A 19,809-nucleotide genomic window follows, 5' to 3' on the forward strand; every position below is an offset into this window, starting at 1 on the left:
CCTTAGAGGAAAAGTGTTTAGTCTTCCACCATTGAGTATAATGTTAGCTTTGTGTTTTTCATATATGACCGTTATCATTTTGAGGAAGTTCTCTTTTATTCTTTGCTTATTGAGTGTTTTTATCATGAAAGGCTGTTGAGTTTTGTCAAATAGCTTTTTTTCCATCAATTGAGATGACCATATGTTTTTTTCCTTCATTCTGTTAATGTGGTATATTACATTGATTGATTTTTGTATGTTGAACCACCTTTCATTCATTCATTCATTCATTCATTCCTGAAATGAATCCCACTTGATAATGGTCTATAATCCTTTTAATATGCTGCTGAATTTGGTTTGCTAGTATTTTGTTGAGAATTTTTGCTTCAATGTTCATAGAGAATGTTGGATTTTAGTTTTCTTTTCTAGTACTGTCATTGTCTGTCTTTTGTATCAAGGCAATGCTGGCATCATAAAATGAGTTAGGAAGTTTTCCCTCCTCTTCAATTTTTTGGAAGTATTTGAGAAAGAATGGTGTTAATTCTTTAAATATTTGGTAGAATTCAACAGTGAAGCTATCTGTTTAGCTATCTAGCTGAAGGTCTGACAATTATCTTGATCTTTTTTTTTTTTTTTAATTTTTTGTTTATTGCAGTAACATTGGTTTATGACATTGTAAAAATTTCAGGTGTATCTTTTCAAAGAACCAACTTTGGGGTTTTTTTGTTGTTGTTTTACTCTATTCTTTTTCTCTCCTCTATTTCATTTACCTCCATTCTAATCTTTATTATTTCCTTTCTTCTGCTAGTTTTGGGTTTAGTTTGCTCTTCTTTTTCTAGTTCCTTACAGTGTACAGTTAGGTTGTTGATTTGAGATTGATTTTCTTTTTTAATCTGTGCATTTTGGGGCCGGCCAGGTGGCACAAGCGGTTAAGTGCGCGCGCTCCGCTGCGGCGGCCAGGGGTTCGCCGGTTCAGATCCCGGGCGCGCACTGACACACCACTTGTCAAGCCATGCTGTGCTGGCATCCCATATAAAGTGGAGGAAGATGGGCACGGATGTTAGCTCAGGGCCGGTCTTCCTCAGCAAAAAAAAGAGGAGGATTGGCAGATGTTAGTGCAGGGCTGATCTTCCTCACAAAAAAATAAAAATAAGAAATAATAATTTGTGCATTTACTACTATAAATTACCCTCTTAGCACTGCTCTCACTGCATTCCATAAGTTTTGTTTGCTGTGTTTTCATTTTCAGTTGTCACAAGGTATTTTCTAATTTCCCTTGTCGTTTCTTCTTTGAAGTATTGGTTAAGAGTATGTTGTTGAATTTCCACATTTGTGAATTTCCAATTTTCCTTCCGTTATTTACTGTAATTTCATTTTATTGTGATGAAAAAAGATGCTTTATATGATTTCAGTCTTTTTAAATTTATTAAAATTTGCTTTGTGGCCTCACTTGTAATCTATCCTGGAGAGTATTCCATGTTCATTTGAGAAGAATGTGTATTCTGCTGTTGTTTGATGGAATGTTCTCTGTAAATCAATTAGGTCTGGTTGTTTTACAGTGTCCTTCACATCCTCTATTTCTTTAATTATCTTCTGTCTAGTTGTTCTATCCATTAATAAAAGTACTGTATTGAAGTCTTCAGCTTTTATTCTAGACTTGTCTATTTCTCCTTATAGTTCTGTCAATTTTTGTCTCATATATTTTGGGCCTCTGTTTTTAAGTGTGTATATGTCTATAACTTTTATCTATTCTTACTGAATTGAGTCTTTTTTTGATTCTCTGTTTGTATATATTGTGAAATGATCACCACAGTAAGTCTAGTTAACATCCATCACTATGCATAGTTAAAAATTTTTCTCTTGTGATGAGGACTTTCAAGATTTACTCTCTTAGCAACTTTCAAATATGCAATACAGTATTATTACAGTACATTAACTATAGTCACGATGTGGTACATTATATCCCCATGGCTTATTTATTTTATAACTGGAAATTTTTACCTTTTGACCCCCTTCACCCATTTTGCCCACCCCCTCACTCCTTGTCTCTGACAACTGCCAACCTGTTCCCTGTATCTATGAGCTCAGTGTTTTTTTTTTTTTTTTTAATGAATTGAATCTTTTATCAATATATAGTATCCTTATTAGTCTCTTGTAAACTTTTTGGATATCTAATAAATAAATGGTATCCAAAATATATTAAGGAAATCTTAAAACTCAACAACAGGAAAACAAACAACCCAATTTTAAAAATTGGCAAAAGATATGAAGAGACAGCTCACTAAAGAAGATATTCTGATAGCAAATAAGCATATGAAAAGATGTTTAACATCATATTTCATTAGGGAACTGCAAATTCAAACAACGAGATACAACTACATACCCTACATACCTATTAGGGTGGCTAAATTAGAAAGCCCTAACAACACTAAATGCTGGCAACGATGTGGAACACTAGAAACTCTTCATTAATTGATGGTAAGAGTGCCAAATGGTCCAATGGTACAGCCACTTTGAAAGACAGTTTGACAGTATCTTATAAAACTAAACATACTTATAACATATGATCCAGCAATCACACACCCTGGTATTTAGCCAAATGAGTTGAAAATTTACGTCCACAGAAAAAACCTGCATGTGAATGTTTATAACAGGTTTATTCATAATAGCCAAAATGTGGAGGCAACCACTATTTCTGACAATAGGTGAATGGATAAACAATGGTATATCCATACAATGGGATATTATTCAGCGATAAAAGTGAATGACCTATCAAGACACAAAAAGACATGGAGGAAGCTTAAATGCATATTGCTTAGTGAAAGAAGCCAATCTGAAAAGGCTACATACTATATGATTTCAACTATATGATATTCTGTAAAAGGTGAAAGATCAGTGGTTGCCAGTTCCTTCGGGTTGGGAGGGAGGGATGAATGAATGGAGGACAGGGGATTTTTAGGGCAGTGAAACTATTCTGCATGATACTGTAATGGTAGATACATGAAATTAGACATTTGCCAAAGCTATAGAATGTACAACACAAAGGGTGAACCAGAATGTAAGCTATGGACTTCAGTTAATAATGGTGTATCATTATTGGCTCATCAGTTGTAAGTAATATACCACACTAATGCAAGATAGTTATAATGGGGGAAACTAGGGAGTAGTATATGGAAACTCTCTGTAGTTTACACTCATTTTTTTGTAAACCTAAAACTGCTCAAAAAATAAAATCTCTTAATTAAGAAAAAGAGTGTGGCCTTTGAACCAGAATTCACATGTGCAATTTCCACCTGTATTATTATGAGCTGATTGACCTTGGGCAAGCTACCAAACTTCCTTGTATCACAGTTTCCCTTCTTTAAAATAGGGATAATTATAGGATTGCGTCATAGGAATGTTTTGTAAAAATTTGTTAATATATGTAAATCACCTAGAACGATGCTTGGCATATAGTAAGTCCTACATAAGCATAAACTACAGTCATTCAATCCCCAGAACAACTAGCACCATTTTACAGATGAGGCAAATAACTTGGTCAAGGCTAAATTAGTAATCGCAGAATAATAGTTTGAACCTAGGTTCTGTCCAAAACCTGTGTTCTTCCCACTATATACCCTGTCTTTCCATAATGTATTTGTGAGTACTTACCAAGCTCCTATATAAAATAAGAAAGCCATGTTTATAATAGGACATGAAATTTGACCTAAAACTTAAGTGACTTGGTGATACTTCAAAATAAAGGAATTGCAAAAGATAAGATAGGAGCAACGTCAGCAAGATGGCAGAATAGGAGATCTACCACTTTTATCCCCTTCAGCAAAACTTAATTTGGAAGCCATCCATGGACAAAAGCGCCTTTGTGGTCGCTCTAGGATCAAGGTAGGAGATTATGAAACCCTGATGGCGTCTAAGACCAAAGATGGCCGTTTTGAGAAGGCAGACTCATGCCCCGGTGGCAGACTTGCCAACCATGGACCTGGCTACAGACCAGAAAACAGCCCTGTCCCCCTGTGGACTCAGTTAACAGTCCCATTGGCTTTGCTCCTATGACCAGCACCATCTGCCAAGGAACCTGGCAGGAATCATGCCTGCCCACGCCCAGTATAACAGGCCACAGAATTCAGTCTCGTTTGTGGACCCTGAAGTGATGCAGCTTCAGGTCCTCTTAGCCACCATTCCTGCCCGCTTACATACCAGGTGGCAGACAGACCTGTCTGTGCCCCTGAGGCAGGTCCTCCAACCTTGGTCCAACTACAGATCCTGAAATAGCCCTATAACTCGGCACCAGCCACTCTTAGCCATGGTCTGGGAATTCTTCTACCAGGAGACACACTTGTCCATGCCCTAGAGGTAGCCCCACTGACCGTGGTCTGTCTACACAACTGGAAGCAGCCCTCTAATCGAGCTCTAGCCCCTCCTAGCTGCAGTCTGGGAGCAGTCCTACCTGCCCAGGGACTCAGAGAGAGACATGCCCATCCATGTTCCTGTAGGCAGGCCCCACCAGCCTCGGTTTGACTGAAGATCCTGAAGCAGCCCTGTGACCTGGCTCCAGCCCCTCTCAGCCACAGTCTCGGGCCAATACTGCCCACCTAGGGATTGACGAACTGTCAGGAGCCCAATGAACTGTTGGGAGCCCTCCATGAGACCCAGAGGGAGCCATGCCCAGTGTCACCAGCTGATACCAGTGTCGCCTTTATTTCAGATTTGGGGAAACTGAGGCACGCAGCCGTTAACAGGCAGCCCCAGTTGTGAACCTAGGTGTCACATTGGTTTTAATTAGTTAGGAAGTGATCATGTCATATAGTTACAATAAATATTCATGGTTACAGGAATAAATATGAAAAAATGTGAGTTATAATTATTTTCAAGACATGAGGAGAAGGAGATTGAACAGTGGAAGAAGTGACATAATTGAAATCTAATGGGAAAATATATGTTAAAGCCATCTATAAAGTTATAAGGACTAATAAAGATGTGGTTTTATCTATTGGTCTGGGTTGAATTGTGTCCCCAAAAAAGCTATGTTACTATCTTAACCACCAATACCTGTGAAAGTGATCTTATTTAGAAAGAGGGTCTTTGCAGATAAAATCAAATTAAGATGAGGTCATACTGAATTAGAGTGCTCCCTAATCCAATATGACTGCTCTCCTTATAAGAAGAGGAGAAAGACACGGATAGACACAGGAGAGAACGCCAGGTGAAGATGGAGGCAGAGACTGGAGTAATACATCTGCAAGCTGAGGACTGCCAAGGATTGCTGGCAAACAGCAGGAGCTAGGAGAGTGGCATGGAACAGATGTCCCTTAGAACCCCCAGGAGGAACCAACTCTGCTGGCACGTGGATTTCAGATGTCTAGCCTCCAGAACTCTGAGAAAATAAATTTCTGTCCCGACACCAATTCATAGTCATACATATCCTTTAAACACACACACAAAGTCCCCCCGCAATGGATCATATGAGACATAAAACTGCAAATAGCTGCTTTCACTCAAAGTATCATGGATGTTTTTCAATTCACTTTTCTTAGATTTTTCTTTCTTTTGACTAGTTGAACAGTATTCCAAGTATGTGCGTATCTTAATTCATGTAACTAGTCATGCATAAGTGGAAATCAAGTCCTTTTTTTTTTACAGTTATGAATAATATTGCTACAGCATCTTTGTATATAATTCTTTGCACACTATGCTAGTTTACCTATGGGGATAAGATTTAAGATATAAACTATTTGTAAGATAAAAAAAAGAACTGGCATGTCAAAGGAGATGCGCGTTTTCAGTTTGGTGGATGTTGCAAAATTACCCTCCAAAATGTGTAGTACTAATACTTGCTCTTACCAACAGTGTCTGAGATGGGGGCTGTTACTCAACACTCTCATCAAAAATGAATGTTATCAAAAGTGTTAAGAATAACAATTTGAAAGAGTAATACAATTTTTACATTCAATTCCTAGGCTTTTTGTGGGGTGTAAGTTGTTTGAATCTATATTCCTATGTATTATTTCTATTAAATTTTGGTATAAGTGTTATTTTAGCTTTGAATATTGAACTATAACTTTATCTCTTTTTTGACTTTATTTTTAATTCTCTCTAAAAATTTAAATAGTATGACAATATTCTGTTCTTTGCTGATTTGAAAGAAGTCACCTACTAAACCTGCCTAGATCAGTGCTAGATATCTCTTTAATTTAAAAAAATATTTACTATCCATGAATATATTTTATGCCTTGAGTCATTTTTGGTGATTTATGTTGTGCATTTCATCCCAGATTTTAGTACTGAGCCTAACATAGTATTATGTATGTGTGTAAACCTACAAATACGTACATTCACACACACACATTAGATGAGGAGAAAGCTTTTTGGAAGTTAGGTGTTATTACAGCATGATTGAGAGAGGGAGAAATTGAAGATGCAGAAGAGAGTGGGGAACATTACAGTAGCAAGGTCCTTGTGTAGACTGAAGTAGATGGGGATCCAGTGCACAGGTCCAAGGGCCGGTCCCAGATAGAAGTGTATCAATCCTTCATATAGGAGGAAGGCCAGAGGATACAGTCACCAATGTGGAAGGGTTGGTCAGTGTGGTGGTGGGACTGTGAAGAAGCTCTTTCCTGAAAGTGTCAGTTTTCTTAGTGAAATAGAAACAAGACGATCAACTAGGAATGAGGAGGGAGAAGGACGTGTTGTAAGTTTGAGGAGAAAGGAAAATATTTGAACCATTCTCTAAATATGAATAATAAGAATATCAATATGGCAAGCTGGTATTGAGATATCAGGGCCAATTTCTGAATTATTTCCATATGTATATTAACTTCAATGTGAAAATTAATACCAATCTTTTATAAGTTAATTTTAGTATAACAAAAATTCCAGGTAGAGAGTGTCAATTTTTGACACTAACAACTTTTTGTAATACAATTTAATATTTTACATATTAAATGTTTAAAAGAAAGTTCATACTTAGGATATTATGTAAGACAAAATAAAAAGTTTTTAAATGATATAATAAATAGAGTGTTAAAAATGACTTAGGAAGAAAATATGTAAGAACAGACACTCAAGGCCAGTAAGATTTCTGAAAGCTGATGTGATTCTATTATTTGCCACATTTTCTTAATTATAAGAAAACTGTTAAAAAATTACCATTTTAATGGAGATTTTGAAAATATTTCCTTGAACTTTCCATTAAATTGTTCAGTACCACCATCGAGTTTAATTCTGATACTAACACCTAGAATTTATGTTTGGCTTTATATTTATTAGTTTCGGCCTAGAGCAACATTAATACCTGAAATTATTGAATAATACCTGAAATCATTTAAAATGAAATTGACCTTTTATTTTAAAAACTAATCCCTGGTTAATCTGACATCTTGTACCAATGTATTGTAGGTACAATTTCATTTTCAGTTAAAAGCATACAAGATGATGATTCTCAGGAAGACTCCGATCAAGGTCGAGATCGAACACCCTCCTTTCAGAAATCAATATCAGAACTATCCCAAGAATTTGAGGAGGGAGACTCAGGTAAATTTATTATTATGTGGAGTTTTGTGCTTAGTCTTCATAAACCCTAATCATTCACTTTTAAATGACTAGATACTTTACATTCATATTACATATACAAATGTGTGTTGCATTTATCTGTGAGAATTTTGTTATATTATTTCAAGATTAACTTTATGTAGTTTACTTTCTGGATACATACTGCTTTTAACATTAATAGATTATAATACTTCAGCTTGAAGTTTGCCTACTCTTTCATAAGTGAAAACTTTCCATATATTTGTTATTGAACAAAAAATTACAGTAAATTTCTGATAAAATGTTAATGAGTATATTATTTTAACAATGTAATATGCTTTTCTTCAGTATAGGAGATGATAGCAATCTTCCTCATGTGCAAAAGAAAGTAAATGCTATACTTTTTCCCTTCCTATATTATAAAGCTTTATTTGAATGTTGTTAAACATCATATCTTTTTAGTAGAAATTCAAAGGAAAATGAGGTGGTGGAGAGTTGGAATAGTCAGGGTAGGTTTCCTGGAGAATGAGTGAATGAGTTCTCTTATGGATGAGTAGCAGGGACATAAGAGGGCATTACAGAAGAGTGGGTCACCGGGAGCAAAGTTGTGGAGACTAAGAGGTATACCAAAGAAGAAATCTTTATTGAGTGAATTTGTATTAGGAGTCTTTAGAGAAACAAACACTACAATAATATATTATACTATAGTACACAATATTATATATATACATATACATAGAGAGAGAGAGAGAGGTTTTAAGGAATTGGCTAACATGATTGTGAGGACTGGCAAGTCCAAAATCTATAGGATTGGTGAGCAGGGTAGAAAATTAGGTAAGAGTTACTGTTGTAATCTTGAGTCCAAATTCCTTCCCCAGGGCAACCCAGGCAGGCTGCAAGCTCAGGCAGGGTTTCCATGTTTCAGTCTTGACTCAGAATTGCTTCTTCTTCTGGTAACCTTAGTCTTTGCTCTTAGGGCCTTCAACTGATTGGAGGAGGCCCACCCACATTATGGAGGGTAATCTGCTTTACTCAAAGTCTCCTGATTTATATGTTAATCACATTAAAAAAAAAATACTTTCACAGCAACATCTAGACTGGTGTTTAATCAAACAACTGGACACCATAGTCCAGCCAAGCTGACACATAAAATTAACCATCACAGAATACATGGATTAAGAGTGATATTCAGGCGCTATTCAAAATAGTTTGGAAAGGGAAGAGCAGTTGGGGCCAGCTGGGCCACTGCAACAGCAAACTGGGTTTGAAGTGAAGAGAACAATATCTTTTATGGTGGTGATGGGGATAAAGAAATACCACTAAAGATTGAAAACATTTCAGAGATTAGCGTTAAATGACTCTCTAAAAAGAGGAGATAGAAAGAGGGGATTGATTCCAAAATATAACAAGGTTTGTTTGTATCTTGGTGCATAGAAAAATATTGACAGAAATTTAGAAGTGTTGTGTCTTTATTAAATTAACATTTGTTACGTAGAGCCCGAGGTGTCAGGTGATGAGTCAAGTTTCAACAAAAGACTACAAGGGAGAGTGAAATAGAGAAGTTTATTACTCATAGGTCCTACAGGAGGTACACTGCACGTCTCCAGGGGTCACACAGGGTGGTCAAGGCAGAGTGCAGGCAGAGAGATCGGGAAAGGACCTGGGGCACATGCCTTTATTAGGATCCTCAGGTGGAGTGCTTTGGGGTTCCCAGGTTAAGGCCAGATTGGTCAATTCAAACCAAAAAGTGTGGTGGTTTTTGGTAAGCTTCATGGGGGTCTTATCTGACGGGTGCACAAGGGGATGACCCTGGGAGGCAGGGGAGAGTGCTTATCACAGGGTGATTGGGGCTTACGTTACATTCTTACTTATCAGACATTTACATTCATTTGTGACATTGCAGGGTGTTACCTAGGGCATGTGCTGGCAGGAGGGGCTAGTGTCAGTTCAAGGCCCCTGCAGGCCACTTGGGCACACAAAATGGATGCCAAAGCAGCAATATTAGAGCATAGTTTACCTAAACTCTCAACAAGAAGAAATAAAAAAGTCTAGGAGGTCATAATGCTTAGCACAGTTTAGTACTTCCTGATTTTGATGTGACAGCAAGACATTTATGTGACAAGATCCAGTCATCAATTGAATATCTCTGGAGCTGAGACAAGGTGAAAAAAATAATAAAATGGGTTGTACAGGTTTAGGGTTTCATCTGTTGAAATCACGCAGGTGAGGCCAAAGAACAGATGACTGTTGTAGATGGATTATGCTAAGAGTTAAACCCTCATTGATATCTAAGGCAGAAGAACCTTGAAGGAAAACTGGGTAAAAGTGTTTAGAAGAATTTGAAAGAAAATCAGAATATTATGGTGTCATGTTAATGGACTAAAGTAAAGTGATGTCTAATAAAAAAAATACGAAGCTGCATGATGACAGGTTGCAAGATAAATTAAGAGCTAGGAAAAATGCATCTAATAACATTACAGATATCCCTGATTCTTCAGGCAGGTCTTCCCATATCCTTACTTGGACAGGATTAACCTTCCACCCCCTATAACAACATGGGTCTTTTTCTTACAGATTGCTCAGCAGTATATTTGTTTTCTATTAGGGAAGATTCAGTTATGCAAAATGAATAAGTTCTGGAGATCTGATGTACAATAATGTGATTATAGTTAACAATACAGTAGTATATACTTGAAATTTGCTAAGAAGGTAGATCTTAAGTGTCTTCACCTCCTCTCGCCAAAAAAATGGTGACTATGTGAGGTGATAGATATGTTAATTAGCTTGATTGTGGTTATTATTTCACAATGTATACATATATCCAATCAAGTTGTATGCCTTAAATATATACAAATTTTAATAGTCAATTATAGCTCAATAAAGCTGGGACAAAAAAGAAATGAAAACAACTTAAGAATTTTTTAACCTCCCAAATAGGGAAATATGAAAAATAATGGTAACACCTAGTTTTAATAAGGGTCAGGTTGAAAGAGATGATCTTAAGTATTATAATGGGAATTTGAATTAATAAAAATTTGGAGAGAGAATTTGCAATTGCAATATGTTTAACATTTTTAGGAATTGTTTATCCCCTTTGATCCAATGATTTCAGTCTAAGAAATTTTTTAGAATAAAATAACCAAAGATATGCACAAATATTTTATATAAGAATGTTCCTTATGTGATTTATTATGTTGAACAATTGAAACTATAATTTTAATAGTGAATATTCTCTGAATGATAGAAAAATATATATGTATGTATATTTATATGTACACATTTGGATAAATCAATTATGTATAATTGGTATATCCCAGTGTATTTATATATGTATATGTATATCTATGTATCTATATCTTTATTGATATATTAAGCCTAGAATTTAATACAAAAAAATTAAGTAGTTTCTCTTGGTCATGAAATAATTAATAATTTTCATCTTTGAGCTTTTCAGGAATTTCTCAAATTACTATAGAGAGTGTTATTGATTTTATAATCAGAAAAAAGTTTATGTTCAAAACCTGTAGTTAAAAAATGTTTAATAATTTTTTTGTTCTTATTAATAAGTCATCACTAATCCCACTCTAACCAATAAATTCATATTCAATGTACATTTTTAACAATGTAGTAATTAAATCAACTGTATCACAACACTGCCTTATGTGATAGTCACAGCAATTACAAATAAGAGGTGTTATTGTCCATGTGATAGTTAATTTTATGTGTCTTCGGCCATGTGGCCATGGTCCCCACATATTAGGTCAAACATTCTGGATGTTTCTGTGAAGGTGAATTGGATGAGAATTACGTTTAAATCTGTGGACTTTGAATAAAGAAGATTGCCCTTCTTAATGTGGGTGGATCTCATCCAATCAGTTGAAGGTCTTGATATAACAAAGACTGACCTCCCCAGAGCAAAAAGAAATTCTCCCAGTAGACTGCCTTTGAACTCAAACTGCAACTCTTTCCTGGATCTCCAGCCTGCTGGCCTAAGCTGCACCTTTGGGACTCACCAAGCCAATTATATGAGCCAATTCCTTAAAATAAATCTCTCTCTGCCTCTGTCTTTGTCTCTCTCTCTCTCTCTCTCTACACACACACACACACACACACACACCCACCCACCCACCCACACACACACACCCCTTCTGTTGGTTCTCTTTCTGTGGAGAGCCCTAATACACCTAATACAGTCTCCATTCCACAGATGATCAGACTGTTTTAACTGCTCTTTGCACTAACGCAGAGTTATGGAGCATTCAGTCTCCTTAGTCATAGAGACACTTTCTCTCCAGAATTATTTTCCCTGTGAATTCAGTGTGGATTAAAGCATTGGAAAAAGCCGTAAAATATACATGAGCTACCTAGAAGAGGAAAGAAACACTTTTCATTTTAGGAACTTTAATTTATTTTGAGATATCACATTTAAACATCATAAAAGCATTTAAAGCAGTGTCATGGAATTGAAGAAACAGCCAGTACAAACGTGAGCAGAGGTTTCCTCAGTAATCTAACATCAGTATAAAGTTGGTAACTTATTCTCTGCACATTAATGGTTTTAAGGGAATTAACTGGTGTCTATAAATTAATAAGCAGAGGAGGCAATTCAAAATGTGGAGGGAAGTGGGTCCTCAAGAACTTCTCACGGGTATTTGGAATTAGAACTCACCTGGACCTCCTGTCCTTCTCCCTCTTACTATCTGATTGCTCTGAATGTCTGAATTGTTCTCAGATCCACTAATTTGATAAGTGCTACTTGATAGCTAAAGTATTATAATAGGATGGAATACGATACAATATAATACAACACAACATGATACAAAACAGTGCAGTGCAGTAAGATACAATGCCATGCAATACAATACAGTGTTATTCAATGCCATACAATACAATGCAATGCAAAACAATACACTCTCTCTTTCAGAAGAGAGAGACTGAGAATTCCACTACTCTGGGTCTCTTATTTCATAGATGAGGCAACTGAGGCCCAAAGAGGCTAGTGATTTACCTAAGTTAATCAAACATAGCAGTTCTTGGAGTCTTTAAAACATGAATATGCATACAATTAACTGACTTGAGTTTATCTTAAACTGTGAACTATCTCAACACTGGAGAATAAAGAAGATCAAAGTGAGAAGCTGAACAGCTGAGAACAAAGGGAAAGAACCTGGGTTTGATGCCAGTACAAATGCTGCCACACAGGGCTGTTGTGGTGGACCAGGGTTCTGGTTTCAGGATTCAGGAGTGTGACTTTGGGCATCACCAGTAGCAGAAACACCTGCTTTTTAAAAAATATTGGGAACCCAGGTATAAATATAACTTTCTCACCACTTAGTCCATATCCCATTCCAGCTTTCTTTGGGCTAAATTGCTTCTTCACACTCCCAAGAAACCAGAAATCTCATGAAATATTCCTGACTTTGTCCTTAGACTAGATTCTTTTTTTTTTTTTTTTTTGCTGAGGAAGATTCACCCTGAGCTAACATCTGTTCCAATCTTCCTCTGTTTTGTATGTGGGTTGCTGCCACAGCTTGGCCACCAACGAGTGGTGTAGGTCCATGCCTGGGAACTGAACCCAGGCCACCAAAGTGGAGCATACCGAACTTAACCACTAGGCCATGGGACTGGCCTCCTAGACTAGATTCTTATGGTACTGGAAATGTACCATTGTGAATTATAATACCATATTTAGACATTTCTACATACAATATCTGAATGCTTTGACAATTATAGGGAAAACATTTATTTATTTTGAAATATTTAACTTAAAAGTAAAACATTCTTAAGTTAATTTTAGTAGAGAACTTGGGCAGGCACAGGGCAGGGAGCTTTTCCAGTGCTTTCTCATGCAGGATTGGGCTTCTCTTATCACTCACAAACTGTGATGAAATCGGCTTCTCACCCTCCCCTCAGCTCTTTTAACAAATGATTCCATCATAAAGAGTTTGAAAATGATATCTGTTCATGTTTCTCATACTTTCATGTTAAGTATGGTATTCTGAAGCCTATATTAAGAAGTGCTATTTTTTCTTTCAGATGATGGTGTCAGCAATTTACGAGTCTGGTATGATCTTGAGATCCATAGCTCTCCTGGGCCACCTGTAAACATTATTGAAATGAAATGTGTTGCTCTGGTAAGAGCCCATTAAGTATTCATAGACTCTATCTTTTTGCAAACAGAGCTTTTGTTGTACACTTAAATTGCTATCCCTAAAACATATCCATATTAAATGAGCATATTGGGATAAATTATTCAAATTATAGCATTCTTTTTTAAATCCAGTAATATGGACCTTACATGCTTATGGAAAACATCTTTTAGTTCTATGGTATCTTACAGTGGCTGCACTGATGAGCATTCTTCCTGCATGTTTCAAGAGTTCCTAGAGCAAGCTTAACCTTAGCCTCCATGCTTGCCCTCATACACATGATAAAAGCAGGACTGTGCTCTCTAGACACTTTCAGTATTGATTCTTCCTGGTTTTTACAGCAGACCTTTCACTTTGAAACATATTTGGAGCCACTGGCATAGATTTGGGGTTTTAAATAATGATGACTAAGAATAGGATTCTCTTACGTGAATTATTAAAGTTACTAAATCCATGTCCAGGATTATTTCATAAAGTTGAATATTGAGTCTTGGTTTGAAAGAAACATGAGGACAATATTAATTGCTGTTATTCATATTTTAATTAGATTTAATTTCCTCATTGTTAGTACTAAAATATTTAAACTGATAAATCAGTATTTATTTAAATATCAATTTAAATTGATAATTGATAATTATCATAAATAATTAAATTAGTAATAAAGGTTATTTTCATTTTAAATATGCAGATAGATTTCTTCATAGAATTGATTATTTAGAATCTTCAACATTTGCTCCAACAAATAGGAAATAAGAAAAGACTTAAAATACTTTGTCTATAATTCAATTATTTGCCCACCTGATTTCTGGGTAAATCTCCATTGAGGCATAGAAAATGGATGGTGAAAGTATTGAAATGCACTCAAGTATAGCTTGCAAAAGCATTTTCTTCTAAGTGGAAAATGATTTAATATGATGATGATAGGATCATTTTACTCAATGAAAATGGCCTATTTCCGTGACCCTGTTATCACTGTAGAATAAAATCTTTCTTACAGGTTATTCTTAAATGACATAACTTTAATCAGGAAACCACTTGCTGTGGAAAATGATTACTGGATTAATAGTTGTCTCTTTATCAGGACACAGGAGAAAAATTTTTTATAAAAGGAGAAATTGGGACCATGAGGTCCAAAGAAAGGAGACATTGGCTTCTTTATTAGCTGTTTAAAATAGGGATAGAAATGAGTAGAAATATGCAATACAAACTAGTAAAAGTGGATGCAATTCTGAAATTACTTATAGACAAACAACTGTTGCATCTTCTCATTAAATGGTAAATAAAGTGCCCCCTTTTTGGAAAGACTTATTACCTCTTCAAGAAAATACTGATAGAAATTGAGGTTTTTTTTATAACCCTCAACTTTGAATGGTGAAGATTGTCACATAGGTTGAGAAACATACACCATCTGGGTACTTTATGTGGCTATGTCAGAAGACTGAGCATAAAGGACAAAGAAGCCACTACCTGTCTCTTTTAATGCACTTCAAATATGTTTTCATTTTTAAAATTTAGATTTACAAATACACTTTCAGGAATATATTGTTTTCATAAATAATGTACTTTCAAATAATGGCCCTTGTCCATTTTCCATAAAGGACTTGCCCCTCCCCATGCAATAAATTCCGTTATTATCATGTAATCCCAATTCACTTTGTGTTGATTTCCTATCAGTTTTTAATTTAAACCTCTCCTGGTTTTGGTACCACAGTGGGATACCTATAACACATCTTATTTATACTTCTGATTATTATCAATTACATTATTGCTTTTATTTTTCATTATCAATAGTTAGCATAGTTATTTCATAAAAGACATTTAAATAATTTTCTTTCAAGGTCTACATAGATGAAAATGCAATTCCTGAGCCCCCATTCCATTGAGTAGTTTTACATTATAATACAGGAGCAAAACTTAGCACCATCATCTGTTAGATTGCTCTCCTTGTCACTATAGGCAGGTGTGTTGTACCAATTAAATGTTCACTTTCAGCTGAGGTTGTTGGAGAAGGGGAGTCTTTTTCGACTAACTCTACCCACATAGGCTACCAGTGACAGTGATGTTGTTGCCATGTTATTGTTTTCCCGCCTTTGTAATAGTAATTGCCTAAGGTAAAAACTTGTGCGCTCTTTAACTCGCAGACACGAAGATTTAGTTGGTGAAGATGGTATGGGTTCTTTTAAATAATCCCATCAAATAAACCTTTGTGCACTTCTTGAAGAAGATGCTTTCTGAATACTTTCAGAAGTACACTAAAATTGGTGTCCTCACCTATATATTGCTTCCTAATATTTTCGACTGATTTGGTGTTTTGCCAAACTTTTGAGAAATATTGGACTTAAACCTCAGATCATCAGATATAGTACTGGAGCTCTCAAGACAGTAAGCCGTCTCTGATTTTCCATCTGCATCTCAGCTTTGGTTACATTCAAGCAAATTTTCACATCTTCCCTGGAGATGAATGAGTGGTCAGAATCCCTCTAAAATAAGGTTTGTGTCAGAAATATTTACACCCTTGAGGCACATAAATTTGTTTACTTCTTACAGCAGATTCCAGAAATCAGATTATATTCACAATACAATAATTGGTTGTTACTAGTTCATTCTCTGTTGATGTATTTAGAATTTCTCTTGGGAAGTTTAACATGTAATATATGCTGTTCCATTTTGTTTGAACTCATAAATCTCTTGTGTGTCATATAGTTTGGCTGTGGGAGAATGATGAGAGTAATCTACTAACTTCTCACTGACACTCAATAATTTCAATATACAGCAATGAGCTGTAAATATTTTCTGAAAACAAAACTTAAATGTGTGAACAAAACCTTATATGCTTTAAGTTTTAGATTAGTCATAGCCTTCATAGTGTTTGTTCTGTTGTCAGTGACAATTACATGACCATTTCTTTACTGATTTTTTCATTCTATAATCAAACTTCAGTTAAATTCACTCTATTTTTAATAATGAGACCTAGAAATCTCTCCACAAGCTAGTAAGAGAGGAGCATAGTTAAAAACACTATTAATCCACTTGGTGTCAAATATAAAAATATGAATACAAAACAACACATGTAAATTGCCAACCATTTTCAGTAGGTTTTTAGTTTAAAATTTTAGCCTCCATAGTATGGAAAATATATTTTGAGGCCTAATTTGTGTTAAATCACAATATATATTGCTATGCTACATATGTATAGGTAGAAATTTATATCTATCTATCTATCAGTCTCTGTCTGTCTATCTATCTATCTATCTATCTGTCTACCTAACTATCTATCTATCTATCTATCTATCTATCTATCTATCTATCTATCTATCTAGAGAACCTATCTTAAACAGTTAAACAGAAGGATACTTCCTAGGGACCTGTCCCTACAGTTAGATATATTTCTATTTCTCACTGCTTTTCATAGTCGCCCCCCGCCCCCCCAAGGTTATGGGAAATGTCTGAATATGCATGAACAAACCTACAGTCTCTACAGGAGCTTCTGGCTCCTTCACAACTCCTCGGTGCCATACTACCACTAATCTGCCATTAGCACCCACCTTGATCGCACCTCTGCATTCTGTGTATCTCAGGTTGGATGATGGAGGATTGGAGATGAGAGGCAGGTGAGGCATGACTTCCGTAGGTACAGTGACATACTGATGGCATTGACATGCAGTTGTAAAGGAATAACAAAAGTGTTTCTAATTTACAAGTGCAAACCTGGTTTCTCTGAGTTCTGAACTGCTGTCATTGACTTTTCAATTTAGGAAAATTATGAAGACAAATTATAGTTAACACTTCCTCTGAATTACAGAGTACATTTCAAAATACCTTTTGATAGAGTTTGTTTATTGACTTTGTAGGTTTTCAAATTGAATAAAATTAAAATTGAAGATTTCCTCGATAATATGCCTTATCTAAATTAATTTTATTGTGTTTTGGACTCAGAAATAATCCTTTTATAATAAACTCATGAATTATCTTCTGGGAGAGGATATGGTGAAAAATATTTCCTACTAGTGCATATTGAATTGTCATTGACTCAATCAGAAAACATAAACTTTATTTACTCTGACCCAGTGAGAGTAGGAAGTGATGAGGTTTTCAGTGCAAATACTCAGTGAGTTAAATTTTTCCTGCACAGGGAATATGTGAACTGGCAATCAGATGAAAAAGTTAACCCACTGTCTTTCTCCCATCTGAGGCTGCCATCCTTGCCCAGTAACCTTCATGAAAGAGGGTAGCCTGGGTTAACTTGAGGTTTTTAAACTCTTCCTGAGTCAGATTTTCACATGGTTGCTGTATTGTTTAGTTTAAAGTTGTGATTATCCAGAATATCAGACATACTAACAATTACATGTATATAAAAACACTAAAGCCTCATATAAATTGCACATTTTATTTCTTAATGAATACTTGTCTTTTGCATCCCTGGCACTATTCTAGATGCCAAGGAACAGTGATGAATAATACAAACAAGGCCACTGTTTGCGTGAAGCTAGCATTCTGGTGGAATTAGACAGAAAACAAAACTAAAATAATTGGAAAGTGATATTTCATGGGAAGTTTTTTTGTTGTCTTAGGTTTTCAAGTAAAGACACAAACTTGAGAACGATAGATAATTCTTTTTTTTTCCCCAGATATAAGTGCCAAGAAAAAGATTTAAGAGTTTTTTTTTTTTTTTTTTTTTTATTGATGTTTTAATGGTTTCTAACATTGTGAAATTTTGGGTTGTACATTTTTGTTTGTCCATCACCCCGTATATGACTCCCTTCACCCCTTGTGCCCACCCCCCACCCCCACTTCCCGGGTAACCACAGTCCAGTTTTCTCTGTCCATGTGTTGGTTTATATTCCACATATGAGTGAGATCATACAGTGTTTGTCTTTCTCTTTCTGGCTTATTTCACTTAACATAATACGCTCCAGGCCCATCCATGTTGTTGCAAATGGGACGATTTTGTCTTTTTTTATGGCTGAGTAGTATTCCATTGTATATATATACCACATTTTCTTAATCCAATCGTCAGTCGAGGGACACTTAGGTTGCTTCCACTTCTTGGCTATGGTGAATAATGCTGCAATGAACATAGGGGTGCATAACCCTCTTTGGATTGTTGATTTCAGGTGCGTTGGATAGATTCCCAGTAGTGGGATGGCTGGATCATAGGGCATCTCTATTTTTAATTCTTTGAGGAATCTCCATACCGTTTTCCATAGAGGCTGCACCAATTTGCATTCCCACCAGCTGTGTATGAGGGTTCCTGTTTCTCCACATCCTCTCCAACCTTTGTTGTTTTTTGTCTTGGTGATTATAGCCATTCTAACGGGCGTGAGGTGGTATCTTAGTGTTGTTTTGATTTGCATTTCCCTGATGATTAGTGATGTTGAGCATCTTTTCATGTGCCTATTGGCCATCTGTATATCTTCCTTGGAGAAGTGTCTGTTCATTTCCTCTGCCCATTTTTTGATCGGGTTGTTTGTTTTTTTGTTGTTCAATTGTGTGAGTTCTTTATATATTATGGAGATCAACCCCTTGTCAGATGTATGTTTTGCAAATATTCTCTCCCAGCTGGTTGGTTGGTTATTCATCTTGATTCTGGTTTCATTTGTCTTATAAAAGCTCTTTAGTCTGATAAAGTCCCACTTGTTTATTTTTTCTTTAGTTTCCCTAGTCTGGGTAGGCATGTCATCCGAAAAGATTCCTTTAAAACCAATGTCAAATAGTGTGTTGCCTATATTTTCTTCTATGAGTTTTATAGTTTCAGGTCTCACCTTCAGGTCTTTGATCCATTTTGAGTTAATTTTTGTGAATGGCGATAGCACATGGTCCACTTTCATTCTTTTGCATGTGGCTGTCCAGTTTTCCCAACTCCATTTATTGAAGAGACTTTCCTTTCTCCATTGCATGTTCTTAGCACCTTTGTCGAAAATTAGCTGTCCGTATATGTGTGGTTTTATTTCTGGGCTTTCAATTCTGTTCCATTGATGTGTGTGTCTGTTTTTGTACCAGTACCATGCTGTTTTGATTACTATTGCTTTGTAGTATGTTTTGAAGTCAGGAATTGTGATGCCTCCTGCTTTGTTCTTTTTCTTTAGGATTTCTTTAGCTATTCGGGGTCTTTTTTTGCCCCATATAAATTTTAGTATTCTTTTTTCTATTTCTG

The 19,809-nt window shown here is 35.8% G+C and overlaps 1 protein-coding gene across 1 annotated transcript in view; it reads left to right on the forward strand.

Annotated features, from left to right (window-relative positions):
* CFAP47 (cilia and flagella associated protein 47) overlaps positions 1-19,809 on the forward strand; it is a 533,305-nt gene that overhangs the window by 350,286 nt on the left and 163,210 nt on the right. Inside the window, exons 50-51 of the mRNA XM_058535621.1 lie at positions 7,375-7,509; positions 13,543-13,640. Coding sequence (XP_058391604.1) covers positions 7,375-7,509; positions 13,543-13,640 — 233 coding nt within the window. The remainder of the gene's footprint in view (positions 1-7,374; positions 7,510-13,542; positions 13,641-19,809) is intronic.

The sequence above is a fragment of the Diceros bicornis genome, chromosome X, assembly GCF_020826845.1.
Source record: "Diceros bicornis minor isolate mBicDic1 chromosome X, mDicBic1.mat.cur, whole genome shotgun sequence".
Taxonomy (NCBI): domain Eukaryota; kingdom Metazoa; phylum Chordata; class Mammalia; order Perissodactyla; family Rhinocerotidae; genus Diceros; species Diceros bicornis.